The sequence below is a fragment of the Sorex araneus genome, chromosome 5 (genome assembly GCF_027595985.1).
Source record: "Sorex araneus isolate mSorAra2 chromosome 5, mSorAra2.pri, whole genome shotgun sequence".
In the NCBI taxonomy this organism is placed as follows: domain Eukaryota; kingdom Metazoa; phylum Chordata; class Mammalia; order Eulipotyphla; family Soricidae; genus Sorex; species Sorex araneus.
The window spans coordinates 110,435,305-110,456,200 of record NC_073306.1 but is presented as its reverse complement, the minus strand read 5'-3'; the positions used below and the strand labels follow the sequence as shown (position 1 = coordinate 110,456,200).

General features: G+C 47.3%; 1 protein-coding gene across 4 annotated transcripts in view; it reads right to left on the bottom strand.

Annotated features, from left to right (window-relative positions):
- The window catches only part of MOCS1 (molybdenum cofactor synthesis 1), a 33,931-nt gene extending 20,447 nt beyond the window's left edge, over positions 1 to 13,484 (bottom strand). For all 4 annotated transcript variants that reach the window (XM_055139483.1, XM_055139484.1, XM_055139485.1 and 1 more), the window contains exons 1-3: positions 13,299 to 13,484; positions 5,774 to 5,897; positions 4,813 to 4,980 (exon numbers count right to left, since the gene is read on the bottom strand). In XM_055139483.1, the coding sequence (XP_054995458.1) occupies positions 4,813 to 4,980; positions 5,774 to 5,897; positions 13,299 to 13,421 (415 nt within the window). In that variant the 5' untranslated portion in view covers positions 13,422 to 13,484. The remainder of the gene's footprint in view (positions 1 to 4,812; positions 4,981 to 5,773; positions 5,898 to 13,298) is intronic.
- Between the last annotated feature and the right edge of the window lie 7,412 nt (positions 13,485 to 20,896).

Below are 20,896 nucleotides of genomic sequence, written 5' to 3'. Positions count from 1 at the left end.
CTGGCAGGGTATTGGGTTTCCTTAGGAATTTATAAAATGATCAAAACATAAGTAAACAGGATATGCATGGACCAACAGTATTTCATGAACCATGAATATGATTTCATCTAAGTCTATGTAACTAGAACCATTCAAAATAAAATAAAAAAACAGAACACGTCACCCTTTAAAAACCTCTAACTGGCTTCTCATTGCATCAGCCTCCTCACAGGCTCTGTGCTGTGACATCCATATTTTCCCTAAGAAGGGAAGAAAGGAAGAGAGGGGGGAGGAAGGCATTCTTGAAGTGAGGCCCAGAACAAACACTCTGCAGACTTGTCCCACAGTGGCACAGTGCCTCTGTGCTTAGTGGTCTGTCATCTGTTCTGTTTCGGAAAATCTCAAACCTGTACTGTCCAGCGTGGTAGTCACATGAGGCTATTTTAATTAATCAGGATGTGGTAAAGGTATGAATTCAGTCTCTCCCTCACTCTCATACGCCAGATGCTTCAGGCTATGTTGCAGCAACACCAGTACAAGATCTTCTACATTCTCTGGTAAAGTTCTCTAGGACAACACTGCATGCACTAATAAGCTGAGGAAGGGCTCAGATGAAATCATATTCATGGTCCTTGAAATAATAAGAGAAGGGCTGAGAAGCTTGTTCACCCCCAGGCAGGGCAGAGAAGTGCTGGAGCATCAAGCAGCTGGCTGTGGTGGCACAGACAGGCCAGAGTGCTGGGTGTCCCAACTTCCCTCTGGGGGTCCAGCAGTTCTGCAGCCCCCATCTGACAACTTCAGCAGGGACCCAGAAAGAACAGACACTCATCAAACCCTGCTATCCTGAATGTCACATGGTCCATCTCCTATGGAAAACAAGATCGAGGTTTCTCTAAAGGTATGACAGGAGTTTCCATAGGACCCAGTAACCCCACTTTTAAAGCATCTACCCCCAAACAAAAAGAATCAGAAAAACATGAATTTGAAAGATATAAGTATACCTATGCTCAATGCAGCATGTAGGACAATGCATATGCAAACCACCCATATGTCCAAGGATGGATGAATGGATTTCAAAACAGCTGTGGTACCCTGCTGGTAGGAATGTTGTCTGGTATAACCCCTATGAGAAACAGTAAGGGGGGTTCTTAGTAAACTTAGAATTGAACTGCCACGTGACCCAGCAATTTCACGTTGGGGCATTCACTTCCAGGACATAAAGACACTCCCAAAAGGACATATCCACATCATATTCATTGTTGCATGCAATACAATAGCTAAGATATGGAATCGACCTAGGTGTTCAATGACAGATGAATGGATTATGAAGATGTGGCATATAAACACAAGAATGGATAATGAATATGTGGTATATAAACACAATGAATGAATTATGAAGACAAATAATGAAGATGTGGCATATAAACCCAATGGAATACTATGCGACTGCAAGGAACGATGAAATCATGCAATTTGCTGCCCCCTGGTTGGAACTGAAAGATACCCTGCTGAGTGAAGTAAGCCAGAGAAGAAAGACAAACACAGGATGATCTCACTAGCCTTTGGTAATTAGAATACTGGTTGAAGGGGCTGGAGCAATAGCACAGCGGGTAGGGCGTTTGCCATGCACACGGCCGACCCAGGTTCGATTCCCAGCATCCCATATGGTCCCCTGAGCACTGCCAGGAGTAATTCCTGAGTAACCCCTCTGCATTGCCAGGTGTGACCCAAAAAGCAAAAAAAAAAAAGAATACTGGTTGAAGAAATATATTGTGGTAGACGGGGGATGCCTGGGTCACCCTTGACCCCAATGTTTAGAGAAAGGGACAGAGAAGGAAAGAAATCTAGGGGTGGGGGAAAAGAACAAGAAGTAATGGGTAAATAGGCACAAGGGCTTCAGTTATACCAGTGATATGGATGAGTGGTATGCCATATACCCAAAACACAGACACAACGACTAAAAACATGAGATCTAACAACAACCACTGGAACTCTGAAATGTTCCTGTCAATTTCACAGGTGAGGGGTGGGGAAGGAGTTGGGGTTGGGGATAGAATATAGGGAATATAGGATGGAATATAGTTGGAGGCAAATTGACAATAGTGGTGGGATTGATTTTGAAATACTATATGCCTAAAACTCAGTTATAAATAACTTTGTAAACCAAAGTTCCTTAATTAGATTAAAAAACATTATTATTATTTTTTTTTATTGAATCACCAAGTGGAGGGTTACAAAGTTCTCAGGATTATGTCAGTTATACAATATTCAAACACCCTTCCCTTCACCAGTGCCCATCTTCCATCACCAACCCCCCCAGTATATCTGCCGCCCCCTCCCACCTCCCTAGTCCCCACCCTTGTACGTGATAAGTTTCACTTCATTTACGCTTATCTCGATTACATTCCATGTTTCAACACACAACTCACTACCATTGCTGGGGTTTCCCCCAAAAAAGAAAGACAGTCCTATTGCCAATGAGGCATTTGATAGTTCTCCATTACTAAGAATATAGAGATATTAAGTCCTGCTGTTTGTTACATAACTTTTCTTTTTCCCCCTTGCCCCGCGCCACCGAGTTCACGCCTAAAAAACATTATTTTTGATTAAAAAATACAGCTGTGTTTAAACAAGCAAACTGAGGCAAGGTGAGATTAGACCAGTATGTGAAGATGGAATAGGCCCAATAACCATCTCATCATAACAAGTCCTGCTCTTCTCTGTCTTGCCCACATTGCACATGCTATACCCAATAAGGTGCTCACCCATTCCTCTATTTAGAAAAACACTTAAGTAGGGCCAGAGAGATAAACTCAGAATTGAACTGCCATACGACCCAGCAATTCCACTTTTGGGCATCAACCCCTAAGACATAAAAACTCTCCAAAAAGGGCATATTCACAGTTTATTCGTTACTGCACTCAGTATAATAGCTAAAAAATGGAATCAACCTAAGTGTCCAACAACAAATGAATGGGTAAGGTGCTTGCCTTGCATGCAGCCAACCTGGGCTTGATCCTGGAACCATATATGGTTCAGTAGCATCACCAGGAGTGATCCCTGAGGACAGCAAGGGCAAGGTGTGGCCCAACAACAACAAAAAGCTGAAAACAGAGAAAGGTATTTCTTTTCTCTGGAATCCTGCTTAAGAGAACTCCCTCTCATTCTATGGGGCCTCCAGCTCTTTTGCTCTTTTACTATTCTTTTGTATAAAATCTCTTCTGAATCCACCCCGACCTCCATCACTGCCAGTGTGGCATATATACAAAATGAAGTACAAAGCAGTCATAAGGAAATAAACAAAATCATGTAGTTCACAGCAATTTGGAATGGAACTGGAAGGCATCATACTGAGCCAAATAATCCAGGAACAGAAGGACAAATACCAGCTGATTTTACTCATCTGTGGCACAGAGAAACAAGCAACACAATATCAACTATTATAAACCATGAACACTGAGATAACCAGATAGGAGAGATGGGGGAATAATGAGGGAGACCAGAGGGTCCAAGGCATGTTGATGGTGGTAAAGTGAGGTAATTGTATACACCAAAAATATAAACGTCAATCAACAGACAGAGGTGACAGAGGGACAACAGAGGAGGCTCCTGGGTACTATGGTGGTGGGGGTTGCAGTAACTTTGAACACCAACACTATAAACTGAAACACTGTTGTTACTAAATTCATAAAACACACACAAAAATCCTGCCACCCTTTCACTCTTTCTCTCCCAACCCCTGGGGGGGTGTCCCTCCAATTCTTATCTCAGAGACCGGAGACAGAAGTCTGTGACCATCCCAGCTCCACTACAGGGTTTCTCCCCTGCACCACAGCCCCTGGTGCTGCCTGTCAGGCTTCGCTCCGTAGAAGAACCTCTGAAGAAGGTTGGAGCGAGAGCGCAAGACAGACAAGGTGTCAGTATGCCCGGCCCACAGAGCGCAAGGTGCAGCCTTTCAGCCACCCTGGGAAGCAGGAGGTCATAACCCCTAGGTCACTGCTCCCGGGCCTTGTCTGAGCAAGCCCGCACTGCCCACCATGAGCCAGGACTGCCAGCCACAGACCACCAGAGCAGGAAAGGTATTTGGGGTGACCAGAGGACAGACAAGGAAACTGAGGCTCAGGATGGGGAAATGTGCCCAAGTTCACAGCCAAGGAGTGGGAACAGGGCACTGGCCTCCTGGCTCCTCTTCTTCCCACGCTTCAGCTTCAGGCTCTGCTCAGTCATTCCTGGGGCTCTGAACAAGTTTCCCTCCCCTCTGCTCTTTGACAGGCTCTGGCAAGGAGCACAGGGACTTAAGGTGGAATACTGCCTGAATAAGTTGGGGCTCTGTGCTGAGCTGCCAGCTGGATTCATCAGGTTCAGCCCCATCTTGGAAACTCAGCTTTGAGGAACCATCTGGAATAGAGCGGCAGATCCCCTGGGTCAGCTTGTCCAGGGGGTGAGGGGGCTAGATGGGTATGGAGGGTCTCAAGCCTTGAGCCTTGAGCTTTCAGCAAAGGGAACAGCATGCTCCAAGGCCCTGTATGTGTGAAGAGGGAGAGCAGCAGAGAGACTGGTGAAGTGCTCAGCTCAGCAAGAGCAAGAGCCCAGGAGCCTGCAGGTTTCATGGAAACTTTGCTCTCCCGGGACGGCGCACTGCTGGACTTGGACACCTTACAGCTGTATGACCTTGGGCAAGTGAGTGTCATTTCCTCTCACAATGGAATCAGTGAGGAGGACGACAAAGAGCCTAAAGCCATAAGGACACACTGACTACAGAGAGGGTAACAGACCGAGGGTCCGGCTGGAGGTGGAAGCAGGAAGAGGAGGTGAAACTCCAATCCAACTCACCCACGATGTCCACCACGTCTGGCCTGATGAGTGGCTCTCCACCCGTGAGCCGGATCTTGTCTACACCTTCTTTCACAAAGAGCCGAGCCAGGGTCAGGATCTCCTCAGTGGTCAGCAGCTCAGACTTTGGGGTCAGAGGGACACCCTCCTCGGGCATGCAGTATTGACCTGATTGGAAGGGTTGGCCGGGGAGTGATAACAAGTAAAGGAAATGACAACAGCAGGCAGCCCAGACACCCAGTACCCCTCTGCCCCCCCCCCCCACCAAGAGTCTCTCTAGAAGCCCAGAGATATGAGAGAGAAGAGACCTCCCCCACTTAAGGGGCGGGGAGTTCTAGGCTAGAACCAATGAAATGTTGATACTCCTTCCCCACTCTGGCCTTACTAACTCTCAGTGAGGGGCTGGTGGTATGGTTTAAAGAAGGAAGGAAGGGTGGGTAAATGTAAATGTGCCTTCAGCTCTGGGTCGTCCCACCTCATGGACTTCTGAAGTGAGAGGCACTCTGCATTAACCTGGCATGGGACAAGACAGACACAAAGGTGTAGCTCCAGCTGGCAACGGTAGCTACAGATACTGCAGTGGACTCACATGTGTATAGTATCCAGTACCCCATGCACCCATCCCAGTCCTGGCCTTTACACTGGGAAGAAAAGGAATCAGGAGGGAGAAAGAGCCTTAAAGAAAGAGAGTAAACTGGCTCAGGTCCAACCTTAATCATAGCAATAGCAACTCTGATCTCAAATCTAATCCCAAGTAGAACCCAGCTTCTAGGACCATAAAACTCAATCTAAATCTTGGTATCTTGCCCTGAATCCCACCTGGCAAACACAGATGGTAGGTGGAGACATTATACGGAAGAACTGGGAACACTATGAAGGATTCCTGGGTGTGGGGAGATTTCAGAAGCCATTCACTCAGCAGAGGGCAAGGAGCCCAGAGGGTTCGGGCAGGTTGACTCACATCGCAGGTTGCATTTCTCGGTGAGGGAGATCCGCAGGTAACTGTGCTGCCGCCCAAAGCTGTCAGTGAGGAAGTCGGAGAAAGGGCCTGCGTGCTCCCTCAGGAACTGCCGCCTGGACAGCTCCTGCAATGCCAAGACAGGAGGACACGGGAACTCAGCTCCTGGCCTCCAAACAAGAGAAGTACTTCTAACATTTGTCTGTGGGCTCCAGAATTCTGGGTGCCAGTGTTCTTCCTCGCATTGGCTGGGAAATAGGACTAAGAGTAGGACATGTCGAGTAGGACATGTCGAGTAGGACATGTCGAGCATGTTCCCAAGGTCCCCTGAAATTAGACCAGGGTGCAAGACCCCTGCACGTATAGAAGAGCAGATTAGCAGGTAGCCAGCTAGAAAGGACAGGGGAACTGCCCCAGCAGGCCCCTCCCACCTACTAAAGAAGGTTTCCCCCAGAAATGAACATCTCCTGGCACAGGGTCATCGGGAGAGATGGTGCCACTCTGTACCTGGAAACCACGTCAACTGGCCAACATATCCTAAAAGGAGAAGGGAAGAGGTTCATAACTAACAGGGACAGTGGCCACAGCTACTGCTGGTGGTTGTTGGGACATGAAGAGCCAACTCCCAGCCCCGCCTCCCATCCCTTCCTTTTCCACAGAAAATTAGCTAAGTAATTAGCTAAGGGTGGGGATGGGTGGGACTGAGGGTGTAGGTTTACACAAGCCAACACTTAATTGGGCTTTTGGTTAAATGGGCTCCATGGGGGCATACCCATAGCCCGAGTCATCAAGAGCAGCTGAGAAGCTGGACCTAAGGGGTCCTCTCATGCAAGAGACCTTTTGCTAAAGGCAGCACAATCAGAACGACTTCCGGAAGGAACAAGGCCAACTCCCAGGAAGGGGGAACAGAGGAGCATCAAATTAGGAGATGACTTCAGCCTTGCAGCCCACTCATCTCTGCCAAGAGGAGGGCTATGGACCCAACCCAAGGCCCAAATGTGAGGAGCCTCCCTGAAAAGCCCAGACGTGCTGTGGGGAGAGAAAAGAAGAGGCAACCTCACACTTTTCCAAGTCTGATCTAGTCTAATCTCACTTCTAGAGAGCACAGCCCGAGGCCATTGTTGAGAACAGGTTGAGCTCATTGTTCCAGAGGTGCCACTTCTGCAAATTCAAGTTTCCAAAGACCCTCTATTTCCCACACCTACCCTTCCTGGCAGAGAGCTGGACCTAGGAGGCTTGAAGACAATGTTCACTAGAGACCATTTGAACCTGGCTCTCTGGATGTTTGTGTTTGGTTTAGGGGTTCTTGTGTGGGGGGGGCGCTCAGGGCTTGTGCTGGGATGGTAGGTACTATTCTCAGTGGTACTGGAGGACCACGCAATACAGGGATCAAACCTGGGCCTCCTGGAAGCAGTGCTTGTGTTCCAAACCTTTGACCCACAGCCTGGCCCATTGGCGCTGTGTTTTTATCTTCCCAGGTAATTTTAAAGTGCAGCTCGGGTCCAAAAGCCTCTGACTGACTCAGAAGAAACAGAAAGTGTGCAGCTTTCATGATTTTCCTGGGTTCATAAAACTCCCTCTCAGTGGCACTCACGGCAATCAAACCAGCTCCCTGTGTCCTCCCAGAAGCTCTGCTCTCTGTGATAAGTAAACAGGGTCACTCGTGGGAACTCTAGTCACCTAGAACCATCAAAGTATTTTCCTCCCCCTACTCCTGCCACTGTCCTTCTACCAGTTGCCTTTGTGGGTCCTGGAAGAAATTCTCCAGAGTCGAGTCCCAGGAGCCTCAGTGTCCAAGAGAAGACATACCTGGGAACTCAGGAACCCAGATTTGTGACAGCTAGACCCTCCGCCAGCAGTTATTTGCCATTCAGGAACCAGTCGCCACAGACCAGACCTCCTCACTGGCCAAAAGTCCTCCATTCCTCTAATCTGTGGGAGGTGGCTTGGTGAGGAAACCAGACCTGATTCAAGGAACATGACTCAGCAGAAACGGAGAACCAGCATGAACAGGTGTTAGGGAGCAATCAGAAGAGGAACAGGGCACTGCGTATGAATGGGCGCAGTAGGTCAGATGATCAGATTTACCTTGTGCGATCTGGAGAAACCACTCACTGGCTGTCTCTCATCGCTCATATATATACTCACTCATCACTCACCATCTCTGCCCCCTCCAGGCGTGCAAAAGTATCCCTTTGCTACTAACAAGCTTCTTTCCTGCCTCTTGTCTCTCCCTGCACTACATGCCCTACTTTCACTCTTCTGGTTTCTAATCCCTTTCCCTTAATCCCACTGGAACAAAGCATGTTGCAGCAGTGAAAGGAGTCTGGGAGCCTGAGGGGATGGCAGAGTCAAAGGCAGAGCCCAGGAAGATCATAAATCAGAAAGCCTGGAGCAGCTTCTCGTCCAGGGCTCAGGCTGTTTCCCCATAAGAGAAGCCCTCTCGCCCAAATACGGCGTCAACAGTTTCCACCCCTGTCCCAGAGCCACCCAAACAGTTTCCAGGTGAACAGTAGCCCAAAGACGCTGACACCAGAGTTCTTGAACAAAATCCAGCCTGTTTATTGGTTTTTGTTTTCTGTTGCTGGGCCATACCCTTGGTGCTCAGAGGCTACTCCAAGTGCTCCTACCTGGTTTTGCTTTGCTCAGTTTTGGGGACTTCAGAGTCACACTCTGTGGTGCCTGTGCGTTGTGCTGGGATCAAATGGGCATGTGCCTCATCCATGCACTATCTCTCTGGCGCTGGGCTTTGTTTGCACATGTCTAGCTTTTGGCTCTACAATTCGGCCAACGATGGCTGGGAAAGGTGCTACTTTAATCCCAGAGTAGTTGTGAGGCTCTGAGCACAGACTGGAGGAACAAGTAAATCTGAATTATGAGCCCGTTTGTTACTAACCAGATGCCAAGCCAACCACCTAAAGTTTCCTCATTCCAAATACAGCTTGTGTGGACACAAATCCTGCCTCACTCAGCCTACCCCAGGTAGGGTTTCAATAAGGTGACTGCCATTTTCTCAGTGTCACTCAGGCTTGCCTATTCATAAAACAAGCAAGCACTTGTGGAGAGTCCAGGTGTATTTGCACATCCTCACTTTCCCATGGCAGTCAATTTCCCCAGTTTCACAAAGTCCTGCTTGCTTGCAGAAGGCCCACAACTGGGGTTTCCAATCCACATCACTGTCATGCCACCCTGCAGGAAGAGCGGGATCTAGAATCTTCCAAGACGATGAATCCTAGTAATTAGGCCTTAGGCAGTCAACCACAGCTTACTAGTTACCTCAGTCTCCCTCTCCAGTACAAATGAGGTCAGAGTGGGTGGCACAAAGGAGTGAATTAAGGGACGCTCTATCCCCAAAGTACTATCTAAGGGGTGAGTAACCAACCTTGGGTACTAGATGTGACCGACAGAGGTCAGCTCCCTGAAAAATCCTAAAATCGAGACTGAGGAGCAGGGTTATTTGAGAGAAAAAGGAACACATGCCACATCCAATTTTCAATGGCCCTGGCTGAACTGCTGTTTGGCATGATGCAAAACAGGAGGGCCTAAAAGGTAATTTCCTTTAATAGAGGCCTGGTCCCAGGACTGCCCTCTGACCATCCCTGACCTGTAAATTCCCCACACCTACAACCTCAGCAAAGACACAGCTCTTAGGAACATTCTGGGAAGCTGGACAAATTGGGAGTTAAAATAGGTCTGCTCCTCCTGCCCCCCACCAGCTCACCACTGGACAGGGAGATAGCTCAAAGGACTGGAGGGCATGCTTTCCTCCAACTCTTAAAACTGGTGCAGTAACTTGCCCCTGAGCACCACTGGGAGCAATCCCCAAGTCCCTAGCCAGAAGGGGCTCCTAAGCACTGCTGGGTGTGGCCCCCAAACCAGCCTCCAGAAAAAGGACAGCTACCTGTCTCCCAAAGAATCTCCTTTGATGTCCCTCCGCCACACCAGAGCTCCTAGAACCCCTCTTCCCCACTGCTGGAGAGCAGAGCTCTGAAACCAACTGGACCGGTTGAACTGTGAGAACACTCCCAGGACCTGGGCAGGGGTGACAGAATGGTGCTGGGGTGGGGTGGGGGCAGGGGGGTAACATTTCCTGGAGATTAGTATAAATCAACTGGCAATCACGAATGGCCAGGTTTGGAATGTAGGATGTTGACACCAATGGAACCTAGACAACTAAATGGTAATGGTGGAACATGGAATGGAATGCTGACTTCAATGGAATTCAGAAAAATAACTTTGTTTCTGCTTATACCAATCTTCTCTATGTAACCATTAATCTAACCTTTTGCCTCTCACCACCTGCCCTCACCCCACATGAATTGCACTCCGTTTGTCCCTTTATAATCACTCTTCATCCTGAATAAAACTATCTATAGTGCCATCAGTACCCAGATCACCAGATACTGCTGGGACGGTATCGCTCCACACACAGGCTCTCGGGCCCTCTAGCAGCGGGGTCCTCTGTCTCCAGTCACCTTATCCTTGCCCCAAGGTGCAGAGCCAACCCTCAGGCCACTTCCCTGGTGCCCCCAGCAAAGCCCGCATGTAGCTTGAGAGGAGGAAAAGGGGCCGTGCCTCCAATTGGAGTATGCCTTACATAGGAAATTGTCCAGGCCACCCTGATAAGACTGGCAGGTAACCCAGGTTCATACCCAGCTCCCCATTTTCCTGGAACCCCAACTCCCCTTTCTCTGTAGAAGCTGCTCAGCCTGTACTTAGATGGAACCTCCTTTCTCTGTGCTTAGTCAGCACTCATGCTCACCTCCCCTTTCTCCCCTGCCTCTTACAAATACCCACAGCTTCCCCTCGGTCTCTTGTGACACCTCACGTCAAAGCAGACCACTAGGAAGGGTGGGGGGCAAAGATCTTTGCAGGAAGAGGAGCAAGACAGGGTTTCCAGATGCCCCCCACCCTGCTCCTGCCAAGAGGTGGGGAGGGGGCTGAGCAGTCCAGACCTGTCACACTTCCTTGCAGACACTGTGCCCTTCCCGACTGCTTAAATTTGGGCCAGTCCAACCCTCTGTGTTGTTTCTTTTCTTTTATATTTGGGCCATACCCCGTGGAGCACTGGGAGCTACTCACAGCTCTGTTGCTTCAGCCCAGTAACTATCTCTCACTGGCCCTCGCCCCCCAATCCTCTAGTTTAAACGGGGGAGGAGGGAGAGGCTAGAGCCTCTAGTGTGTGAGATCCAGGAGCAGTAACAGTTAGAGGCAAAGATGAAAAACCAGGGAGTCAGGCCAAGGATGTGGGTCTGAGTAAAGCACGTTGTCTTCCGGGCATCACTAAAATAAATACACACATGAAACCCCACAGCTACACCCCTATTCTCCTCCCACACTTGTGGGTAGGCAGAGCACTGGACATGGAGCTCCATTTTTTCTTTTCTTTTTCTCAGAGAAATAGGTCTGGTTTTCTGCCCGGTGGCAGAAGTGGACCCAGTGCTCTCTACGAGTGTCCATGCAGGGCCGAGCTGAGCAGACGTATGGAACTCCCAGTGCCCAGGGCAAGGGGTCATGCTGCCTCCTTTTGACCTGTCCACACTCCTTCATGCAAAGCTCTCCCTTCACTGTCTCCCCTCATCTCAGCAGGATTCCCAGCTTCTGCTCCCAGAGCCACCGCTCCTGGCCTGGAATCCTCTTCCCCCCTGAGATCCCAGAACACCACCAGGTGTTCCTCTCACTCTGTGGACAGACTGTTTTAAACAAATTTAAAAATCAGTTATTTAATCAAAACCTTGGGGCTTTCAGCAGAGTCCGTTTTAACCCCACTGTGGGAAGAGAGAGTGGGGTTGCGGGTGTTTTTTTTTTTTTCTTTTTCATGTGCTGGCTTTGCCACAAAGGCAGAGGACCACACGGCACTTTAGAAATAACCATTCCCCTGGGGAGAAATGTCCAGGTTGGAAATTCCACCTATGCTCTAAGTAGGGAGACCAGGAATACATTCTACGCTGATGATAGAAAGGATGATAAATATAATGAAAATATACAGCAGGCACATTCATGGGACAGGCTTTAGTCTAAGGTTATGTATTAAAAGACAATATTTTTTTAATCCCTAAAGACATCCTAATGAAGTGGACACTAGGATTTGCATTTAACAATGTGCAGACTGAGGCCAGGAGCAGAGCCTCAGGGAGGAAATCCACTGAGAGGGAGGGCTGGGATGCAACTCCAGGCTTTCCGTGCCGGAATCTACCTTTTCACCTCAGAAAAGGTCAGGAAGAAGCTTGGGCACAGGCCCTAGAGCTCTTGTTCCTCACATCACAGCAGCTGTGTTCCCGGAAATACCTACCTTCCCTTGTTCTCTGGGCGGGGCTAAATGAAATGGTAAAAATTCTTTGACCATGTCCTTTCCCAAAGTAAAGGGGTGGTGGGAGGGGGCAGGCAGCAGGATCATTTCCCTTTCCTAAACCTTTTGATCTCTTTAATTTAATCTTGGCATTACCATAACCCTCAGTGTAGCTCAGAGTCCAAGGAAACTGAAAACTTCACCTCCTGGCTGCTTATCAGAGGACCGCAGAGGGGTCAGGAGCAGAGGGAGCTGGTTGGGCTAAAATCCTCTCCCGCCCCCTGATTAAGCAATATTGGAGAGTGGGAGGGGTCAGGGTCAAGACCCAAAGCCTGCTCCCGGGAGGTGGGAAAAACCAGTTTTCAGAAGGACTTTACCTTTTAGGAGATGCTTCTCCCCAAATGTTCTCCAGTTGTGGGCCTTCTGCAAGCAAGCAGGACTTTGTGAAACTGGGGAAATTGACTGCCATGGGAAAGTGAGGATGTGCAAATACACCTGGACTCTCCCCCTTGGTCTAGGGGCCAAGGAATCACAAATCTGAACTTGTTATGTCATAGATTAGTCTGACGGGTGCTGTCAACCCTGAAGAGGCAGAGGAATGCCAGGGAAGGCTAGACTCAGTCCAGGAAGGCCTCAGGACCTGGCCCTGTGACTGCAGGAAGTGACAACTCTCGGTGGCACCAAGATGACATTTTTAGTCCCTGTCACACTCCGCAGCTGGGCATCACACAAACACCTGCTCACAGCCAGACAATGTCTCCGCGGGGGCAGAAAGAAGGTGCGGGGGGCGAGAGTGGGCACGCCATGCTGTCCTCGGCCGCGGTCCCCGCCCGCCCGCTGCCCAGGACACATGGCGGGGGAGGAAGAGTCTCGAAGTGAGCGGCGCCCCCCGCCCCGCGCCCCGGAACGCCGTGCCCACCACGCTGCCCACCTCGCTGCCTGCCGCCCCGGGACTCCCTGCCCCTGCGCCGCCCCCCGCGCCGCCCACCTCCCTGCCTGCCCCTAGCGCTGCCCCCTACCCACCGCGCTGCCCCCCGCCCCGGGACGCCCTGCCCACCGCGCTGCCCCCCGCCCCGGGACGCCCTGCCCACCGCGCTGCCCCCCGCCCCGGGACGCCCTGCCCACCGCGCTGCCCCCCGCCCCGGACGCCCTGCCCACTGCGCTGCCCCCCGCCCCGGACGCCCTGCCCACCGCGCTGCCCCCGCACTGTCCCCGCGCCGCCCCGCAGGTGCCGCTCACCTCGGGGCCAGACCGGGTAGGCTCCCCGCGCCGGGGCTGCGTCACCGGAGCCCCCGAGCTGCAGCCTCGCGTGCTGGGGCGCAGCGCCCGCCCGAGCATCCGGGACACCGGCCGCGCAGCCATCCGGCCGGTTCCCCAGAGCCCGGCTGCTTCTAGCCGGCAGCGGCCCGGGACTCGCCGCCAGGGTCACCGGCAGGGGCGGGGCGGGCGGGCCGGGGCCGACGAGGCCAATCGGCGAGGGCGCCGCGCCGCGTGGCCTTCTGGGACTTGTAGTCCACTCCTCGGCTCTGTTTCCTGGGCCGGACCAGCAAGCACTGGGCTTGGAAAGCACAAAAAAAACAGGTCTTTTTCTCCAGGCCTTTCCTTTTATTTTTTTGTTCTGGTCCTGAATTTAGGTCATGGTGTAATTGGCACTATAGACAGAATTGGCCTGGAGCCAGGTGAATGAAGTACAAAACAAGCCCAGTTATCTAGATAAACATGTTCATGCACTTTTATTTATTTATCTTTTGTTTGCTTTTTTGGCTTCTCTGGGTGCTCCTCCCTGCTCACTGCTCAGGGATCACTCCCGGTGGTGCGAGGGAGAACAAGTCATCTTAGGAATTCAAACCAACTGCTCGCGTGCAGAATGTTTTCAAAACCTTTGAACTAATTCTCCTGCCCTTGTGCAATATTTTTTAATGTTACAAAAAACTTGATAATAAACAAAATATTAGTATTTCACATAGAAACAAGATATGTCCCTACACCTGATTCCCTTTACTTAGTCTAAGGCCCTGATTTAGAGAATGGTTAGATCCCTCTTTGATTTTTTTCAGTCTACACTTTTCCGATTGTGCTACAAACAATAACAATCTTGACCTATCCATTTAAAATAGGAATATATGGGAAGAACTTATAGAATGAGCATATATTATCTGTGGAATGTTCCCAACAGACCATGCACCCTGCTGAGAATCACGTAAACTTAACAGCAATCCTGTGATAACATCAATGTTGCAATTGAGAAAACTGAGACTTAAAAGAGATTATGTAATTTACCCACAGTCATACAGGTGACGGTGGTAGGGGCTGAGCAATAGGAGAGTGGGGTGTTTGCCTTGCATGTAGCTGACCAGGATTTGATCTCTAGCACCCCATACAGTCCCCCAAGTCACCAGGAGTGATCCCTGAGCACAGAGTCAAGAGTAATCCCTGAGAACTGCTATCACCCCGTAAAATTAAAGAAAAAGGTGGGGGAGGGAAAAGAAAGATGTGGACAGGGTCTGTCCCTCTAAAGGTTCTCAGGAGAATGTGTTTCTGTTGCCTCTTCCAGTATTTAAAACTGTCCTCCTTGGCTCCTGGTCCCTTTTCACATTTTCAAAGGCTACACTGCATCATCTTCTATGACTGTTTCCATCTCATGAGCTATCTTACTTCTCTCCCAAATCTCCCTCTGTCTCCCTCAGATAAAGACACAGAATTTCATGTAGGACCATCTGGGCAAATTTAGATGAATGTTTCATTAAGGATCCTTTGAATAGTAGGGACAGGAGTGGAATGAAAAAGCATATGGAGAGAGAACAGACAGAAGCATAGGTGAATCAGGAGATGATACAGTAGTTAGGTTTTGGGTTCAATTCCTGGTACCACATAGTACCCAAGCATCACAAGGTGCAGCAGCCTGGAGGACGCTCATTACCTCAAGAGAAGCCCAGGTAATCTGTGGCACCACAGGACCCAAACAGCACAATATTGTCAGACCCTTGCTTAAACACCATTCTGGTGAGCTGAAAAATTGCTGTTGGGTCCTTCTGATCACCACATTGATGTTTCCAGAAAAAGAAGTTAAACTGGGTGTATAACTATTACTCGGAGTAAAAGAGTAAATACATTCTAAAGTGATGTTCCAAATGATTCCCTAAAGACAGGCTTGTGTCCTCATATAGCCCACACTATTTGAGCCCATATAAAGTTCCCCCCGTTGTCACTGTCACTGTCATCCCGTTGCTCATCGATTTGTTCGAGTGGGCACCAGTAATGTCTCTCATTGAGAGACTTTTTGTTACTGTTTTTGGCATATCCAATACACACGGGTAGCTTGCCAGGCTCTGCCGTGTGGGCTCCATACTCCCGATAGCTTGTCGGGCTCTCTGAGAGGGGCGGAGGAATCTAACTCGGGTCGGCCTCGTGAAAGGCGAACGCCCAACCACTGTGCTATCACTCCAGCCCATTGTATGAAACCTTTTTAGATCCAAATCCTATCACTCAAAGCTTATGGAATTATTTTGTGCTTGGACTCTATGTTACTTCATTTTATACAACTGTGGAGTTGGCAGGATTTGGGGCTCTAGGACCACACCCCACCCTTGGCAGAACACGATCTGCTGCTGAGAAGCAGTAATCAGGCCCTAGGGCTACATCCAATAGTGTTTGGGGGCAAAGAACTAGGCCAGAGTCAAGAGCAGACTCACACATGCCTCACAAGTGCTCTACTATTCGAACTCTCTTCTCCACCCTGCAGTCCATTTTAATAGACCCTTTAACTCCTGGGCAAGTAAATGCCCAGTATAGCTTATTCAATGTAACTTAGCAGACTAAAATTTTCTCTACATGATTATGAATCTACTTGAACACTTTTAGTGCTAGAAGCACTTAGATGTTCTGTTTAAGTGTCTGTTCCACTTAAATGCTACATGGCCTATTACAATTCTTACTTGTATTGAGTAGAAATGCACCTCTTTCTTTTAACATATGGTAAGTAAGTGTCATCTGGGTCAGCACACTCTGCTACATCTAGTACATAAGGAAATAACTTCTTTAGGGCTGGAGAGATAGTAGTATGGGGAGGGTGCTTCCCTGGCATCTGGCTGTCCTGGCTTCAATTCTTAGTACTTAAATAGTCCCTGAGGAACACCTGAACATAGCTGGGTGTGGCCCCAAAAACTTTTTAAAAAAGAAACTACGTTTAGGAGCTCAAAATCAAGAGTGGGGTTCTGAAGAGTCCATACATTGATTGTGAGGAATCTATAGACTTTCAAAACTGAACTATGATGTAATTCATATGTGTTGCTTTCAGGAGAGAAATGGGATTTTTTCACATGTTCAAAGAGACCCCTAGCCTAAGGAAGTTGGTGACAACTAATCTAGATATCACTCTTCTGTGATATTATTGCCCATCCTAATTTTACCTCCTGGGATTATGCATAGCTCCCCCTTTTTTCCCACTAGAATCTTAAGTTCTTATCTGAATAAATAACAACAGCTATTGCTAACCTTTGTCTATATCATTGTAGCAAGGGCTGAGCCATTGTACTTTTTCTTCCCAAATAGAATTTGATTTGTCCTAGAGGCTGCCTGTATTTTTTTAAATTTATTTGTTTTTAATTAGTGAATCACCGTGAGGGTACAGTTACAGATTTATACACTTTTGTGCTCATGTTTCCCTCATACAAAGTTCGAGAACCCATCCCTTCACCAGTGCCCATTCTCCACCACCAGTAAACCCAGCGTCCCTCCCACCCTCCCCAATCCCATCTCCCCCCGCCCCACCCTGCCACTGTGGCAGAACATTCCCTTCTGTTCTCTCTCTCTAATTAGCTGTTGTGATTTGCAATAAAGGTGTTGAGTGGCCACTGTGTTCAGACTCTAGCCCACATTCAGCCCGCAACACCCTTTCCCCGCATGGCCTCCGACAACATTATAGTTGGTGATCCCTTCTCTGAGTTGCCCTCTTCCCAGAATGTGAGGCCGAGGCTGCCTGTATTTTTGAAGATGACTGTAACCATATCGCCTATGTTACATATTCTAGAGAAGTATTGTCTAACCTAGACTTTAGTAACAATGAGAATATTTTAAATGCTTATGTAACTATGAAGCAAATGAAATGAACTAGTGTGACAGAGGAACTAAAATTATTATTATTGTTATTATTATTATTATTATTTTGGCTTTTTGGGTCACACCCGGCGATGCACAGGGATTACTCCTGGTTCATGCACTCAGGAATTACTCCTGGCGGTGCTCGGGGGACCATATAGGAAGCTGGGAATCGAACCCAGATCAGCCACATGCAAAGCAAATGCCCTACCCACTGTGCTATCACTCCAGCCCCAAGGAACTAAAATTTTAATTTTATTACACTGCAATTGAAGTACCAGTATACAAATGTAACAATGGCTATCATATTTTTTCTTGTTTTAGAACCTTGCTTTCCCCTTCAAGAAGTGTGATTAATTCTTTTCTCTAGCATATCATAGAGTTTGTCAATCTGAAAAAGCCACATACTGAATATGAAATATTCTGAAAAGATATAAAAATAGAAGCAGTAAAAGGATCATTTGTAACTGGAGGAGATTTTGAGTCTAATGAAGCTACTCATAAGGATCTATGAGCATACACAATTATATACTTAGAATATCCAAACCTATGGATTGTTCATCTTCAGGTGATATCCCTAAGATTAACTGGTCAATAATATTTCAATACAACATCACCCATAGTAGTATTTATTCCACTCTGGTGTGGGATGTTGATAGGGAAGCTATACATATATAGATACAAGGTGTAGTTTGGATATTTCTGTAGCTTCTTTCCATTCATTTTTCTACTAAAATTGTTTTAAAAGTATTGTTATACATTTGTTTTAAATTTAGAATTGTATTTTTAACCCTACACCAATTGTTTCTTTCTCATAACAGGAACGTCAAGCCCTGTATAATTCAACTTTCTCTTTCCCTGTTCTTTGATTAAGCATTTAAATCAAGAGAACAAAATAGAACACCACAGAATGTATCATTTTAGTAATTCCCATAATCTCTCCTCTTGGGGACCTTATTCAGGATATTCTGTACTCCCCTCTTTAGATCTACTCCTTATCCCTTCCTATCCTGCCCAGAAGAAAAGGAACTTGACCAATCACATTGATGGTATCACTATAGTACCTTATCCTTGTTTCCAGATGAATCTGACAAGGATGATTCTTGGGCAGATTTGAGAGTAGAAGGTGAGGGAAGTCAAAAGTTATTAAGTTATTTCTCTTACTCCCTGTTTTCTTTGCTGCAGTTTTGCTGTTGCTGTGCCCTTTTGCAATCATAGCTGATATTAAATGGCCACTCACCAATTAGTCTAGCTCTCATCATTTCTAATCTTGCTCCTTCGGACAGGGTAGAGATGGCTTTCCTTTGTAGATGAATATGGGTGTGTGGCCCCTAGTAACCCTTCCCACACCTCAAAAATGGTTCCCTTGGTGAATCTTTTCTTTAAAAATCACAGTTAAGATACCTCTGTTTCTTGCTGATTCCAACACATATATAGGATTCAAGGACTTCATTTAATAGTAACTCACTTTTTTTATTATTGGTGATCACAACAGAGTGACTTAACTTAATTGTCTACTCAAGGAAAAGCCCGTGAAGGGATAATGACCCACCTAAACCATGTATAATCATAGCAACCAGGTTGGTGTTTGTTCAACATACAGTGGGCTCTCACTCAATGTGTATTAAATGGCAAATACATATCTTTGACTTGTTTAGTGAGGCAATTGTAACAGTTGGTATGGGATGGATCATGGTGCTATAGCAAACAAATCTAACATCTCAATAACTTGTTTCTCATTTGTACTGTATGTCCAGCAAGAGGCAGCTTAGGCTTGCTCACCATTCATATTATCCTTGCTCTAGGCCCAAGAATGATGGAGCAGTGATATCCACAGAGAACACTGGTGAATAACAAAAGGAACATGGTCTGGCAAGGAGCCACAGAACTTAGAACTTCTTCATGAAAAAGCTATTCATATGCTCACATCTAATATCAAAAAGAAGAGAACCTCAGCTCTCCTCTTCCATAGAGGTAAACACTAATGGTGAACAGTAAAATAATTTCATATTCTAGGAAAAAAGAAATAAATCCGGGGAGAAACTTCCCCTTATCCTGCAATACATCACCCAGGTGTTTCCATTGTCTGGGACAATTCTCTCATTTATTTATCGTTGTCACTCCTATTAGGCCATATGCTTATGCACACATCAGCCACCATCCCAGAGCTATGCAGTCCTGACTCCAGAATACTCTTACAGAGTAAGACATAAGATACATGGGAAAAAGATATTTTGCAATACCTCTTTAACTCAGTGGCTCTCAGTGTGGGTTTCTAAGGTCAGCACTTGTTTCATAACAATACAAAGACATTATTTGTCTTTTATCCTCTCATGCTTCTGTGACTACACAGAGAAATTTTACATGAGCTCTCCATGTATGATTTCACAACACATTAATGCAGAAGCTGATATGGGGATCCAGCTGCTTCCACTAGGCCCAAATTTAAAGAGATCTACAAAACATGCAACAAAATACAAATTCTCCCCTATTATTTTGGGAGATATTTATAAAAATGATCATTGTAACAGTTACCTTGCTCTTTTAAAATGGGATGAATATCTAAAAAGTTACTCTGTTTTAATTTTCTTGTTTTATTTCTTTGTTGAGGGCAGGGGGCTTTGAGGTGCTAAGGGGCCCAAGGACCATTTCTGGCTATAATCAGCCAACCCAGGTCTGAGTCGATGCAGGAGCCAGAAGAAGTTGTGTTATTTGGATCCTGTAGTGCTTGGTGACTATAGTGACCATCCAGGGTCACTATAATAGTATAGTGACCACCTGGGGTCACTATAGTAGTGTTTGGGGCCTTCCAGGGCCATGCCCAGCAATATGCAGAAGTCCATGTGGTACCAGGGATCAAACAGAGATAACTAGGATCCAATAAATGTTAGGCACATTTATTGTGTATTACATCTCAGGCCCTCTTTTTAATAATTAATGTAGTGCAAATAAAATTCATTGATAAAGTTAATAGATCATTAACTCTATGCCAGGCCGTTTTCACTTGGGGTGCCCCAGAGGGGGGTGGGCTAGAGCCCTCCCTGCCCCAAGGGACCCAGCCCCAGCAGCTGAACTCCACAACCCAACCGCTGCCATGCTCCAGGCCACTTTCCACATGCTCAGGCCAAGCCTCATATATGAGTGAACATATTCCTGAACTGTGCGGTCATGACATATCATAAGACACTCCCTACTCATTTTTCATACTTACCACACCATATTTGATGGGGTTCAGACAGTAGGCAACAAATCATAGAGGAAAAAATATATATATGTGTATATACATACACACACATATATATACATATATACACATATATACATATATATATATATACACACACACATCATCTCAAGAAGACATCATCTCATGAAAACAAACTACTCCCTGAAGCTCCATTTGCTCTCAATGGAACGAACACCTCCGAATGCAGCAGCTATGTGTACCTGGGTTGAGAAATCAACATGAGGAATGACTTGGCACCAGAACTGCGCAGGAGGAAGAGAGCAGTGTGGAATGCCTTCAAGAGCATCGAAGAAGTGGTTAAGAGGACGAAGAACTTCTAACTCCAGGCACATCTTTTTAATTCCACCGTTCTTCCTGCACTAGCATACGCCTCAGAGACCTGGGCCCTATACAAACAGGATGAGAATGCTATTCGGGTATCCCAAAGAGGAATCAAAAGAGCTATGCTAGGAGTATCACATCTCACTCAAGTGAGAGAAGGAATCCAGAGTTC